The sequence below is a fragment of the Culicoides brevitarsis genome, chromosome 2 (assembly GCF_036172545.1).
Source record: "Culicoides brevitarsis isolate CSIRO-B50_1 chromosome 2, AGI_CSIRO_Cbre_v1, whole genome shotgun sequence".
In the NCBI taxonomy this organism is placed as follows: domain Eukaryota; kingdom Metazoa; phylum Arthropoda; class Insecta; order Diptera; family Ceratopogonidae; genus Culicoides; species Culicoides brevitarsis.
Window position 1 is genome coordinate 27,133,308 of NC_087086.1, and position 14,548 is coordinate 27,147,855.

General features: G+C 28.6%; 2 protein-coding genes across 4 annotated transcripts in view; one reads left to right on the forward strand and one right to left on the reverse strand.

Moving 5' to 3' along the window:
• Positions 1–394: 394 nt before the first annotated feature.
• On the forward strand, positions 395–6,597 carry LOC134828857 (protein artichoke-like). Its single transcript, XM_063841844.1, has 4 exons — positions 395–1,096; positions 2,365–3,085; positions 4,065–4,841; positions 5,621–6,597. Exons 1-4 carry the CDS (start codon positions 395–397, stop codon positions 6,595–6,597), a joined length of 3,177 nt encoding a protein of 1,058 aa, XP_063697914.1.
• A 6,313-nt stretch (positions 6,598–12,910) lies between these two features.
• The window catches only part of LOC134830375 (scavenger receptor class B member 1), a 37,218-nt gene continuing 35,580 nt past the window's right edge, over positions 12,911–14,548 (reverse strand). For all 3 annotated transcript variants that reach the window (XM_063843831.1, XM_063843830.1, XM_063843832.1), the window contains exon 10: positions 12,911–14,219. In XM_063843831.1, coding sequence (XP_063699901.1) covers positions 13,905–14,219 — 315 coding nt within the window. In that variant the 3' untranslated portion in view covers positions 12,911–13,904. The remainder of the gene's footprint in view (positions 14,220–14,548) is intronic.

Below are 14,548 nucleotides of genomic sequence, written 5' to 3' on the forward strand. Positions count from 1 at the left end.
CGCTGAGTCACGATTGAATTACTTTATTTTTAGAACACAAAAATCCAGCTGAAGTGGAAAATTGACGTGTTTGTGACCAGTTTTTATGAGTTTCTGATACACGAGCAGTTCAATGGAAAATTTTAGACGAGCCCATATTTTTTTTAAAAAATTAATTTAATTTAGTTTGATTGATTTTTTATGCGAAATCGAATTATTTGCGATAAAAATTTTATAAATATCGATAAAAATTTAATTTTTTTTTTAAAAAAGTTTTAAAATGTTTCGTAGACGTGATTTTTTCTCAAAATTTTTAATATTTTTTACTTTTTTAAATATCATTAAGTCAGATTCTGTCTATAAATGTGAAACTGTGGGTCTCCAAGTTCCCGAATGTATCTTTTCCCACATTTATATGGACCCTACGAGCTATCATTGGACTCCAGCGGCAGATAATCCATCAATTATCAAAACTGTTAGTTTCGTTTCGTCCGTGATTCATGTCGTAACTAACAAAATTTGCAACGTTTTTGGTCGATTGGAGAATTTATACTTAATTGAACTGGGAATAACTGATGTCACTCCAGACGCTTTTCGTAATTGCTCAAATTTAAAAGAGCTCAATTTGTTCAAAAATCACATCAAACAACTTCATCCTTATATCTTTAAAAACTTAGCCAATTTGGAGACTCTTATCCTCAGTGATAACCAAATTGAAGCCCTTGATGCTGGAATCTTCGACTCTTTGGACAATTTACAAAATCTGATAATAACTCAGAATAATCTCACGGAATTTCCGATGGCTTTGATCAAGTTTAACTGCCACTTAAAAAGTCTCTCATTGTCCTCGAATGACTTGCGAGACTTGGAAGTCGAGAAAATGCTGGAAATTTTGCCGAATTTGATGAAATTGTGGTGGGAAGACAACGAGGTGTTGTGTAGTCGAGCAGTTTCGGCAATTAATTACATGATTTTTCGGGGAATTAGTTATTCAGGAGGTTATAATTACAAAGAACGATGCTACCAGTCGGAAGTTGTGTGTGGTAATTACAAATGCAAGCCAGATTATGTTGGATTAAAAAATTGCAAAGCGGGAAATTTAGTTCATGATGGTGCGGTGAAATCGATTTTAGGGCCAAATGATGTTTCTAATGGTTAAAAATATGTAAAGAGTAACGGAATGAAAAAAAAGTTCATTTTTCAAACACAAAATGAAACAAATAATATTGAAAAAAAAAATAATATTAAAAATAAATAAAATTTCAAATAAAAAATAATATAATTTGTAAAAATTTAAATTTATCATTTTGAATAGAGCAACTTCTGTTAAAATAAAAATAGTCCAGAAACGAAAAGATTTATTTATTTATTTATTTAAATGTTTTTAGATTAGAAGAATGAAATAAAATACAATGTTGACTGTTCAGAAGGTGAAAATTAAAAAAAAGCAAATCCGAGAGAACAGCGCTTTTTAGGCGTTCCAGTGACACAAAGTCGTTAAAGGAATTGACAAAGACGAAATAATGAATATTTTATTTAAAAAAAAGAGAATATGAATTAAATTAATTTCAAAATCTGAATTGAAGGCAAGCATTTCTCCATTACTACATATTTACATTGAAAACGTCGAGCTATCACGAATTTTCCTATAATCAACATATTTCGAATGCTTAAAGACAACAAACCTCACACATGATGCACTTAGATACCTCGAAGGGCAAAGGACTTTATGTTCATTAATCAATTGATTAATAAAAGATTAATATTAATAAATTAAATTTAATTAAAGTTTTAATTAAAAACTGTGATAAGAAAAAATTATCAAAAAAAAATTCTTAACTTGGTCTGAAATTCTTGAAACAAATGAAGAAAAATTTTTAATATAATATTTAACTTGTATATTCATTTGATTATATTTATTTATTTGATTAAAGAATTAATTATTGAGTTTAAATTTAGAGAAAAGCTGATGATTCTCTAAATTAATTGATTAAAAAAATATTATTTATTTATTTAAATTTTTAAATCAAAGCTTTTAGCTTGTTTGCAATATTTCGATGTTTGGAGATCAAGAAAACCATTCACAATGATTTTATTGGGTACAAAACACCTTGTTGACTCCTGTTATTCGTAAAATCACATTTACGACTAGTATTTTAATTTTAAACGTTTTAAAACCATATAAACCTACAATTTAAAAAAATAAAATTATAATCAATTATTTCCAAAAAATCAATTAACTTACCTGATTATTGAAAATTATAAAAAAAATCTGTAGTCAAGAAGTAACTTTCGACAGTGATGTACAAAAATAATTTTTCAATAATTTTCATATTTTTAAATATCATTACTTACGTCATTTCCTCCTGTAACAATGACATCCAGTACCCTGTCTACAAATGTGTAACTTATGGAATTTTCTTCGCCGAATGTGTTTTTACGGGCGTCAAATTGACCGCTATTGACTTTAATTGGACCCCAACTGCTGACGACACTTCCATCATTGGCACAATAAAGTTCGTTTCCTCGAAAATTCCCGTAGTGACGAACAATATTTGCACAACATTTCCCAAGTTAAACTTTCTGAACATGGAAAAGTTGGAAATCCAGGAAATTACCGAGAACGGGTTTCACAGTTGTAGAGCTTTACAATTTTTGTTCCTAACTGGAAATTACATCAAAAAGTTTCATCCAACTTCTTTCGTGAATTTGATCAATTTGCAATTTCTTGATGTTGGAGATAACTTGTTGACGGAAATAACTTACTATCGAACGTTTAAGGATTTGAAAAATTTGAGAAATCTCGTTATTTACGGAAATAATCTGAAAAGTTTTCCCGCAGAGTTGCTAAAAGACAATCCCTTGTTGTCGATTTTACAGATTTATTCGAATGATTTGCTAGATTTGGAGGTTGAGCAACTTGTCAAAGATTTGCCTTATCTTTCAGCGATTTGGTGGGAAGATAATGAAGTGCTTTGTAGTCGAGCTATTGAGGCAAACAACTTTCTAAGAAGTCGCGGAATAAGTATCTCAAATGGAAATTCAAAAAAAGTTCGATGCTATCCGACGGAGTTTATTTTTGGAAACTACAAGTGTCGATCTAATTGTAAAAACAGCAGCAAAGTTGAATGAAAATTGTTGAGTTGATGAAATGGAGAGAAATTAAGTTTTAAATACAAAAACACCATTGTAGTTAAAATCACAATACAAAATTGCAAAAATTTTAAGCCAAAATTAAAAACTTATGAAACTTAAGTTATAAAAATTAAAATTAATTTATTAATTAGCTTTTAAAAATAATATTTTTTTTTTCCAAAATTTGACCAAAAGACAAAAAGCTATTGGCTATTCTTTAAGTTAGGCTTAAGTCAAAAGTTTCTAAAGTCGAAATGTTTCAGAATTATTTTGCTCAATTTTTAGTTCAAGTTTTATTCTTAAGTCAAGATTAAGTTTAGCCATAAGTTAAGGCTTAAATTTAAACAAAACACTCATAAGACTTAAACTTTGTAAAAAAAATTTTTGGACTTAATGACCGAATAGCTTTTGACGTAAGCTTAAGTTAAAAAATAAATAAAAAAAATAAATTTTTGACTTTTCGACCACTTTTGGGAAAAATTATTAATATTTCTTAAAAATTTTTGTAAATTAAGTTTTTGTGTTGGACTCAACATAACTTAAGCTTAAGTCAAAATACAGCCTATTTTGACTTAAAAGCTTCTTTGGTCCTGCTTATTAGACTTTAAGCTTAAGTTAAAGTCAGTTACGGCCTGAGGTAAAGATAAACTTGAAATCATCATCTACATAACTTAATAATTTTCATAACTTTAGCTGACGACTTAAATTCGTCATTGATCTGAAATCAGTAATATCTAATCTAAGTCTGTAAAAATTCGCAGAAATCACAAACTTTGCATTAAAAACAATAGAAATCAAAATTTTATCAATAAATGATAAGAGATAAAAATCTGTATAAATGCCAATCTCTTGAAAAATCAACATTCAGTTGTAAAAAAAATTAAATCAATTAAAAATGTTTAAACTTACCTTCTTAATTATTTCAACTCTTGTCGTCTTATCGCATCAAGACGACGTTCCAGTCTACAAATGTGAAACCTCAGGAACTGTCTGTACTTTTACAGACGTAACTTTAACCGATGACAGTTACAAATGGAAACCAACGGCGGATAATCCAGCAGTCATCGCACATGTCAACTTTTCATCTTCAGTAATTCCCGTCATTACGAGCGACATTTGCAAGACTTTTCCAAACATGAACATTCTGGAACTGAACAATTTGGAAATTACCGAAGTAGCTGAAGATGCATTTCACAACTGTGCTCTGCTCAATGTACTTAACTTCGAGAGCAATCACATCAAAAAATTTCACCCGAATACCTTCATGTTTTTGAAAAATCTGCGAGTTCTCAACATTGAACAGAATCAACTCAGTGAGCTAAATGACTATAAAATCTTCAGCGAAATGCCAAATTTATCGGAATTGTACGTCGACAGTAACAATTTGATGGAATTTTCTCCGGAACTAGTGAGATACAATCCTCAGTTGACGACCCTCAACATTTATTCCAATGACTTGTCAGACTTGGATGTCGAGAAACTTGTAGAATTTTTGCCTAATCTCGAATTTTTGTACTGGGAAGACAACGAAGTGTCCTGTAGTCGTGCTGTTAAAGCCAATAATTTCCTGCAATCCAAGGGAATCACATCGATTGGAAATGTCGATGAAAAAGTTCGTTTTTATCCGACAGAAAAAGTTTTTGATACCTTCAAATGCAATCCAGACATTTCATGGATGGCATCGAACTACAGAAAGCAAAACTCTGAATTGAAACTTCAAATTTCCAGTCAAAAAGTGGAGTTAAAAGATGAACTGTCGACGGTGAATCAAAGAATGGAAAAATTGGAAGAAAAAATGGCGAAAATTGAAGTTTTTATGGAAAAGTTAGCAACTAGATTGAGATTTTAATTTAAATGAAGCGATTTTTCGATGTTTTCATTTTGAGTGTAAATAAAACATCGCAAAGTGCAAAACGCAATAAAACGCTAATTTGTTTAAAATTTTGAGTATAAGATAACGGTTGAGTTAAAAAATTTAAGCTTCATTAATATTTGCAAAACACGTTAGACCACGTGACCTGAAATTTGCAAAACCATAATTTTTCTTCGAAATGCGGTAATATAAGCTAACTTTTATATATGAAATTAGGTAATTTCGGATGAGAAATGTGATTTAAGCCGATTTGCTATAAAAGTGGAGCAATTTTAAACTCTTTTCATTAAAATTTATTTGAAATAAAAATTTTGGGTCACGTGACCAATTTATTTTTTTTAAACGTAGTAATTTTTAAATTTTGCTAAACTCACAGACTCTACACGCTGCTAGATTCGTTTAATTTTATTAAGCTACAATTGTTTTGATTCATGATAACTTATCAGAATGATTTGATAATCTGTGATTTGTTTAGCAGTTGATAAAATTTTATAATAAATACCGACTAAAAAAGCTATTATGGTTCAGTTCTGTATAAAAATTCAAAGTAAAACCTACAAATGTCGAAGAAAAAATTTATATTTTTGTTCCTCTTATTGAACTTTTTTCAAATAATTCTCCCTACAAAAGCAGATCCTCCAATTTATAAATGCGAAACTACATGCGAGGACACTTTTTGTACATGTAAATTTACGGGAATCGAATTGACTGCAGATAATTTCGAATGGACGCCAACCGATGACGATCCAACGTCAATTACCAGAATCGAAATTTTCGCATCAACCATCCCAGTTTTCACGAATGTACTTTGCAAAACTTTTCCCAATTTTGATTATTTGCTAATGGAAGCCATTAAAGTCCAAGAGGTGACTGAAGATGCATTTCACGATTGTTCCTCATTGAAGGAATTACACATGGGCACCAACTTGATCAGAAAACTTCATCCCAATACTTTCTTGTTTTCGAAAAATCTGGAAGTTCTTGGCATATCACGAAATAAAATAATGGAATTTGACGACAAAATTTTCAGTGAGATGACGAATTTACAACAACTTAGCGCAGGAGTCAATAATTTAACGAGTTTTTCACCGGAATTAGTGAAACACAATTCAAAGTTAACTAGACTTAGTCTCTCTTCGAATGACTTATCTGACTTAAATGTGGAACAAATAGTGGAATATTTACCAAACCTTAAATTTCTCGATTGGCAAGCTAACGAAGTGTCCTGTAGTCGCGCTGTTGATGCAAATAATTTCTTAGCAGCAAAGGGAATTAGCTTTTCTGGTGGAATTGCCGATAAAATAAGGTACTATCCAACCGGAACAGTGTTTAATAATTTTGTATGCAATCCCGATACTTCATGGATGGCATCAAAGTACAAAAAACAAAATGTAAAAAACAACGACTTTGCTAACCAAATTTTGAAGCTAAAAAATGAAATAAAAAATGTATTTACTACACTGAAAAAAATTCAAGAGACTGTGGGAAAAAATAATGCAACCATCAAGGAGGTGAAACAAGATGTGATTCAAATCGAAGAAAGAATATCAAAAGTTGAAGGGTTTTTGGATGAACTAACAGTGAAAACGTGTGAAAAAAAATTCATCTAAACTAATCGGTTTGATCAAATGAATAAAGACAATATTTTAAAAAATAACTTTTCGATGTATTTTTATACTTTTTTAAACTTAAAGACAGAATTTTTGAGTGAATTTCTTTGGAACAAAATTAGAATTATATGGAGTTGGCAATGAACTTTAAAACAAAAAAGTGAGAAATAAGTGGGTTTTGTGACTTTTTTACTAATATGTACTAATACAATGTAATACTAATAAAAAGTTGATATTTTTGGCTTTTCTGAAGCAACGGTAGGTTTGCGAGCATATGTTTCTTGGCGAAAAATGATCTACTTGAGACAACGAACAATTCAAAATTTCAAAAAATTTTGATTTTCGACCAAAAACTCCAAAATCACTTGAAAATCGCCAAAAATCAAAGTAAAGGAGAAATTTTTTCGTTCATTGTCTCGAGTAGATCACTTTTCTCCAAGACACATATTCCCGCAAACCTAACATTGCTTCAGAAAAGCCAAAAATATCAATTTTCACGTCTCGCGCACGTCTCGAGACATAGATTTTTTACTGTGTTAAAAACGACATTTGAAAAAATTTATAGATTTTTTTAATTAAATTACCCTGTGGGCAAAAAGAGGTGAGATTAACCTCTTTAAGAGGTCAAATTAACTTCTTTGGAGATAATTTGACCACTTAAGCTTAAAAAATTAATCTCACACCTTTTCCGCCCAAAAGATAGGTGAAAAAAAACTTCCATAATTTTGAAAAAATCTTCAAGTTTCAGTCTATTTAGTTCAATAAATCGACTGAAATCGTCATTTGATGATCGATAACTGAATTAACTGGAAGGATTATCAGGATGACCTCTTTCAATACTATGTACCAAGAAAAAAAAAATAATAATAATAAAAGATAAGAAAATTGATAAATAATACTCTGCTTGGTTATAAAAGTTCAGTTCTGTGTCGTTCTTCAAAGCGGTTAAACACAAAATTTTAAAAGTGATCAAAATGTCAAAAATTAAATATTTTTACTCGTTGCTTCTATTGCATAATTTCATCTTTACTACCACTGCAGAGCCTCCTGTGTATCCATGCCTTTTAGATGAAGGTCCAGAAGAACCTACGATATGTAGGTTTATGGGCTTACAATTGACTTCAACAAACTATGAATGGATGCCATCATCATCTAGCGATCCAGCGAGCATTACAACTGTTCAATTCTATTCATCTGTCGTTCCCATTGTCACGGACGTAATTTGCAATTATTTTCCGAATTTACATTACTTATACTTGCAAAATATAGAAATTCAAGAGGTATTCGAAAATGCGTTCTATGAATGTGCATCATTAACAACGCTAGATATATCTAAAAACAAGATAAAAAAGCTTCATCCAACTTCCTTTATGTATTTGAAAAATTTGATAGTACTTAACTTGGATAACAATCAAATAATGGAGCTAAAGGACAACAAAATATTTAGTTCGATGCTAAATTTAGTAGTAGTAAGGTTAACGAACAACAACTTAACTAACTTCTCACCGGAACTAGTGAAAAAGAACAGAAAACTAGAGACACTTCGTCTGAATAGCAACAATTTATCTGACCTTGATGTTAAGCAAATTGTAGACTTTTTACCAAACCTTCGATCTCTATACTGGGAAGATAACGAAATATCCTGCAGACGAGCTGTTGATGGCATAAATTTTTTGATTGACAGAGGTATCTATTATTCAGATGGATCTACAGAAAAAATACGTTACTATACAACGCACACAGCGTTTAGTAATTTCACATGCAACCCCGATAGTTCATGGATGGCAGCACACTACAGAAAGCAATATTCAAAGATGAGAAATAAAACTTCAAGACGAATGCAATTGAAAGAAGAATTTTAAGTCATATGTCTATGGAAGGATAAGTAAGGTGGATAAATTAAATATTTTCACTGTTACAAATAAAACAAAAAAATTAGTAAAAAATGAATTTTTTCATCAAAATTTTTATGAAAAAAAAAAAAAATATTAGAGAATCGATATTTTTAAAGTTTTCCGTAAAAAGTAGAGTTTTCTTCATTTAAAATTCAAATTTCAACGCAAGCTCATCTGTTACCCGTAAGCTTCGTTCTACATAGTGTAAGTTTTTTTTGTAAAATTTTTTTTACTCATCTATTAATGGCGTCGGATAAAATAAGGTATTTTTTGACCGCCACGACGTCATACATTGCCGTATACCCCCTCCTCCCATTGTAAGAATCCACCCTACGGATTGAAAAGTGTTGAAATTAATCCCTTTAAGAGGTTAATTTAATTCCTTGAGTATTAATTTAATCCCTTGAGATGTAAAATAATCCCTTCGAGTGTTTAATTTAACCTCTTAAAGAATTAAATTTATCACTCAAGGGATTAATTTCAACACTTAACAATCCGTAGGGCATCGCAAATTTGATAACCCCAAAAAAGTTTCAATTTTTTATGTTATCGTCCAAAACATTATGAAAAATTATCAAAATCCTGATACGAAAAATGTTATGAAATACATTAGTGCAAAAATATATTAGATAAACTGTTTAAATGAAATAGAGATAATAAAAAATCACAGCGTATTGAATTGATTTGTTTTCTAATCTATCCGCTTTCATACAAAAAATTTATAATTTAATCTAATCGATTCTATTCTTAGAAACGCAAAATAAAAAAAAGATAAAAATTAATCAATTCCATTATTTTTTTAAATAAAAGTTCAGTTCTTTGTTAAAAATTAAAGTGAATAAACGCAAGTTTGTTGAAAATTACAAAAATGTCACTAAAAAATTTTTTATTTGCATTGTTGTTTTTAAATGTTTTGTATTTAAGCAAAGCCGATCCTCCAGAGTACAAATGTGAAACTGAGTGTTTTGAAGTGGACTGTGTCTGTACCTTCACGGATGTGCAATTAACTTCAACAAACTATGATTGGACAATAGTAGCGGATGATCCGGATATTGTTACAGAGGTCCAATTTTCTTCGTGTGTTATTCCGATTCTCACGAATGTAATTTGCAAAGCTTTTCCGAATTTGGAAAGATTTGATATTCAAGACTCGAAGGTTGAAGAAGTGTCTGAAGATGCTTTTCATGATTGTTCATTGTTAGAGTCTTTATACTTAAGCGAAAATCGTATCATAACATTTTACCCAGATACGATTTTCAGTAAAATGACGAATTTAACCGCTCTCAACGTAAACAACAACAATTTGACGGATTTTTCTCCGGAATTGCTTAGATATAATACCAAGTTGCAAACACTTGATGTTTCTTCCAATGATTTATCTTTCTTGGATGTCGAGGATCTTGTAGAATATTTGCCGGATCTTTGGTATCTTTATTGGCATGACAATGAAGTGTCCTGCAGTCGCACTGTAGATATCATTAACTTTTTAAATGATAAGCAAATTGTTTTTGTAAAACAAGGCAGTTCTGACAAAAAAATACGTTATTATCCGACAGAAATGGTCTTTGAAGACTTTGAATGCTGCCCCGATAATTCGTGGATGGCATCACATTACATAAAGGAAGGATTTAGAGTTGAAGAAGAAGTACATGACCAAGTTGTTGAAATGAAAGAAGAAATTACAACCATATCAAAGGATCAAGATGAAGTACAAGAAAATTTGGATGAAACTAGTGAAGACATAAAAGAAGTGAACCAAAAAATGGCCCAAATCGAACAAAGATTATCGAAAATTGAAAATTTTATGAATACATTGTCTGATAATTTGTCTAAATTTATATAAATAATAAACACTGATTTTTAATTTTTTCAATCAACTTTTATAAGATAAGATAGAAGCTCAGATAAAAAATAATGAAAAAAGTTTCAAATTTATTGTAAATTTTCTTTTTCAAAAATTTCAAGTATTAAAATTTTATTTTAAAAAAAGAATTCATTTTTGCAATGTTTTAAAAGTTTTTTTGAAATTCGTTTTAAAGTCAAAAGTTTTGTAAATTTAACTTAATTCAGCTACAAATCTCATTTTTGAGAAAAAATTATTTTATTTGAATTTTTTAATTAAACTTGTACTATTTGACTTAAATTTTTTATTTTTTTGAGAGATAAAAAAAATAAAAATCCCCATGTAAAAGTTTGAGGGCCTTAAAAAAATGCCATTTCGTCCCACTGGGTATAAAAAATGTTAGAAATCAAGTTTCTGGTTAAAAACCAATTTTTGACAGTTTTTATTCGAAATTAAACTTTATGGTATTCCGTGATTTGAAAATAAATAAATTTAATTTGTGACAATTGATAAAAGATAACAAACTTGATTAAATAGATAGGTCCAACCCATTTTTTCTTTCAAATATTCAGTTCTTTGCTATATTTTTAACTGAATAAATCGAACCGAACCAAATATCATCGAAAAGCTTTTTAAATAAAGTTCATGGAAAAAAATAAGCAAAATCTCTTTGGTTATTTAACGGTTTAAATTTTTGTTCCGAATATCATTGAAAAACAAAACACACGATAAATTTTCAAAACGAACCAAAAACAAAACAATTGAAAAACAGAAAAAAATTACAATAAAAAAATCACAATGAAAACATCGTTTTTTGTTTGCATTTAGAAACCACACAAAAAATGCGAGTCCACCTGTGCACTTTTTTTGAACGACTCCACAGCAGAACTGTATCAATTAATCAACCGACTTTCCATGTTTTTTTTATTCCAACGTTTTTCCTGCTTGCATATTGTTTATTCATGCAGTTGTTTAAAAAACAGAAAAAATCCGGACCTGCAAAGTAAAAAAAAAATACAAACAGATAAATTTAGTGACTGACTGATGAGCAAAAAAAAAAACTGCCGACCGACGCGAAAAATTTTCGTTAGTTCGTGTTATGAAATCATCGTCAAACTTTGACAGGTTGAAAATTTCTCGTCAATCGAGAAAAAATATTTCAATCAAGTTTTACTTCGAAAATGTTTTTTCTTTAAATCTTCTGATATTTTTTTCACTGATAAGTTTTGGTCGTTCTCATTTCTGTTCATTTTCTCGTTTAGAGCAACCAAAACGTTACAAAACAAGTCATAAAATATTTTCAAACTTTCAATTTCTGCAACTGACATAATCATTAAATCAAACCGAAAAATTAATGCTTTTCATTTTATTTTATGTGATATTATGGTTGTTTTGATATGATATTTCCTGTGCCATGATTTTGTGTGGCAGGAAATTCAGAGAAAAAAGGACAAAAGACGTTTTGTTACTGTTTGATTATATTTGGATAATTTGAGATGAGGAGAGATTTTATTGATTTTTATTGAGATTGGAATAAATTTGAATGAAAAATAAGGCAATAAATGGTTTGAACAAAAGAAGTTCAAGAATTAACATTCAAAAAAAAAAATAATAATAATTAGGTATCCGAAAAAAATTAAAATAAAATTACATAAAATTTTTTGTTTGAAATTTTTAATATTGGTTTAGTTTTTTGAAAAAAAAATATTTGGGGGTCTCACAATGACGTTTTGAAATTTGCTTAAATTGAAATTGGAATTGTTGGAAATTTCAATAAGTGAGCGACTCAATACAATTTATTTTTAGGAATTGTAATATCGTTCCTAAATCGTCATAAATGGTTTAAAATTGTAAACAAACTAAAAATAACTGATTTTTCAAATAATATTCGTTTGACAGCTTCTGTCAAAATTCCAAAAAATTGTCTTTTCAACAATTTCAATTGTTTCAACAAAAATTTCCAACAATTGTTGAAACGAAATCCCATACAAACTTTTCAACAATTCCAATTCAAATTCCAATTCCAACAGTTTTAACACTCATTGTGAGGACCCCAATTAATTAATTTAAAAATAAATAAGTTTTAATTATTTAAATTTAATTACAAAAATTATAATTAAAAAGATGCTTCGATATATCTTTCAAAAAAATTAAGTTTTTATTTTTAAAAAAATAATTAATTAAATTAAATTAAAAATAATTAATAATTTATTAAAAATATTTTCTTACTTTAAATTTAAATTTATTTTTTTTAAAATATTTTTTGAATAAATTTAAAAAAAATAAAGTTTAATCGAAGTTTAATATTAATAAAAATATTTATGTACCTAATTATTTTTTAATTTAATTTTAATTTAAAAAAAATAAACAATTTTCTGATGGATTTAATAAATTTAATAAATTAAAAAATATATAATTTAGTATTGAATCAAGCTTTTTATCTGAAATAAATTTAATTTAAAAATTAAGTATTTGCTTTGTCTAAAAAAAAACACAATTTTTTCATTAAAATAATTAATTTTTATTACATTTCCTATACAGAAACAATTAAATTAATTTATAACTTAAATACTTTAATTCCTAATAATTTTCACTACAACTCCTATTGTGTTTTTTTTCCTATCTCATAACTTATAAATAAAATTCTCAAAATGGTCCGAAAACGTACAAATAAGCGTATTTCGAAAATAAAGGACTATTTTTACTTGATTACCCTTTTTACAAAAAAAAAAAAAAAAATTGACGAAAAATGTCCCCTGGTACTTTACTTCCCTTACACAAAAAATTCTTATTCTATAAATAACATTTTTTGAGCAGTTGTGATAATTTTTTTTTTAAATCTTAAAATTAACCTCACTAACCATAACTCACAGCTTTAAATACGATTCGTGATTAACATTATTTTTTTTTAAATTAATTTATTTAAACTCTATTAAACGGCAATTTATCGATCAATTGTTTCAATTTTTATCTCGTTTTTATGGTAATTGCACTTTTTTTCTGTGATTAATATCTTTTAAACACCAGATTATCTGTCGCGGTCGTGTGTGTAATTTGGTGATAAAATTTTACGGTTATGATTTGTTGCTTACTGATTAATAACTTTAAACACTTATTTACTTCTCAGGCATTTTGGGTTGCGTTCTGGCTATGGCTTTGCAGATAATTTTTTTTTTTGCTCGGCAACTCGCGTGATATCTGCATGAGGATTAAATATTGAGGACCCGTATGAAAAAAATATGTTTAAGAGCCACATTTATATTTTCGAATCTATTTTCTAATGGGAAAGTCGTCCGTGTGTTGATTTTTTTTCTTTATTCATAGGAAGATTATTTTTTTTATGAGCAATCAATGTTAACTATAATTCATTTATTTCCTACTTAGCTTAGTTTATTTTTTTTATTTTAAAGAAAATTGGACGGAAATGCAATCATTCTCACTTTTTTTTAACCTTTTTTTCTTAACTTTCATTCATCCTTCGTCATTCAAAGATTTTTCTTTATAAATAAAATGTATAAAAAAATTCACAGTCCTGATGATTTTTTTTCTTTTTATCGAAGATTTTCCTTTCAGCAATCTTCATTTACTACCACAGGTGGTAAATTTTTGAGCAATTGATACGAGTCACGTTGCACCATGATGCGATGCTGTCTGTCGACGATCATGTTGCTGCCGCGTCGCAAAGAGCGTCTTCCCATCTCAAGCAGCTCCGTTGTGGGGTCCGAGCTGAAGACGAAGGTTTGGTAGGTGCGAACAAATACGAATACGACCATGAGTAAGCCACCAACGATGAGGGAATACGAGAGAAGGGGAAGTCCGATGGGAGCGAAAACTGTTCCCAAGTAGATCCAGCGACGGATTTGAGGAGTTAGTTCACTGACGCCCTGTTTTAAAGAAGAAAATTTGTTTAAAAGAAGGTAAATTTATGAGGTTTTAAGTATATTTTTGTCACTTTAATTTAAAACTTTAAAATTTTTTTTTTTTTTTAATTTTAATTCTAAAAATAATTAATTTTATAAAATATAAATTATTAAATTTAATTTAGTTCAATTAAAATTATATCGAAAATAATAATTTTTAGGGTTTTTAAATTTTTCTTTTAATTTTTATAAAATGTTTAAATTCTTTAAATTTTTAAATTTTTTTTTAGATAAAATTAAAATTTCAATTTAAAAAAATTATTTGTTAAAGTTCAAATTATTTAAAATTTATT

Excerpts from the sequence above, each read along its gene's own strand:
- LOC134828857 (XM_063841844.1), top strand. The coding sequence starts at position 395 with ATGGACCCTACGAGCTATCATTGGACTCCAGCGGCAGATAATCCATCA. Across the intron at positions 1,097-2,364 it reads ATTTAGTTCATGATGGTGCG|TACCCTGTCTACAAATGTGT; the intron begins GTGAAATCGATT and ends AATGACATCCAG. Across the intron at positions 4,842-5,620 it reads ATTGAAACTTCAAATTTCCA|ATCCTCCAATTTATAAATGC; the intron begins GTCAAAAAGTGG and ends CTACAAAAGCAG.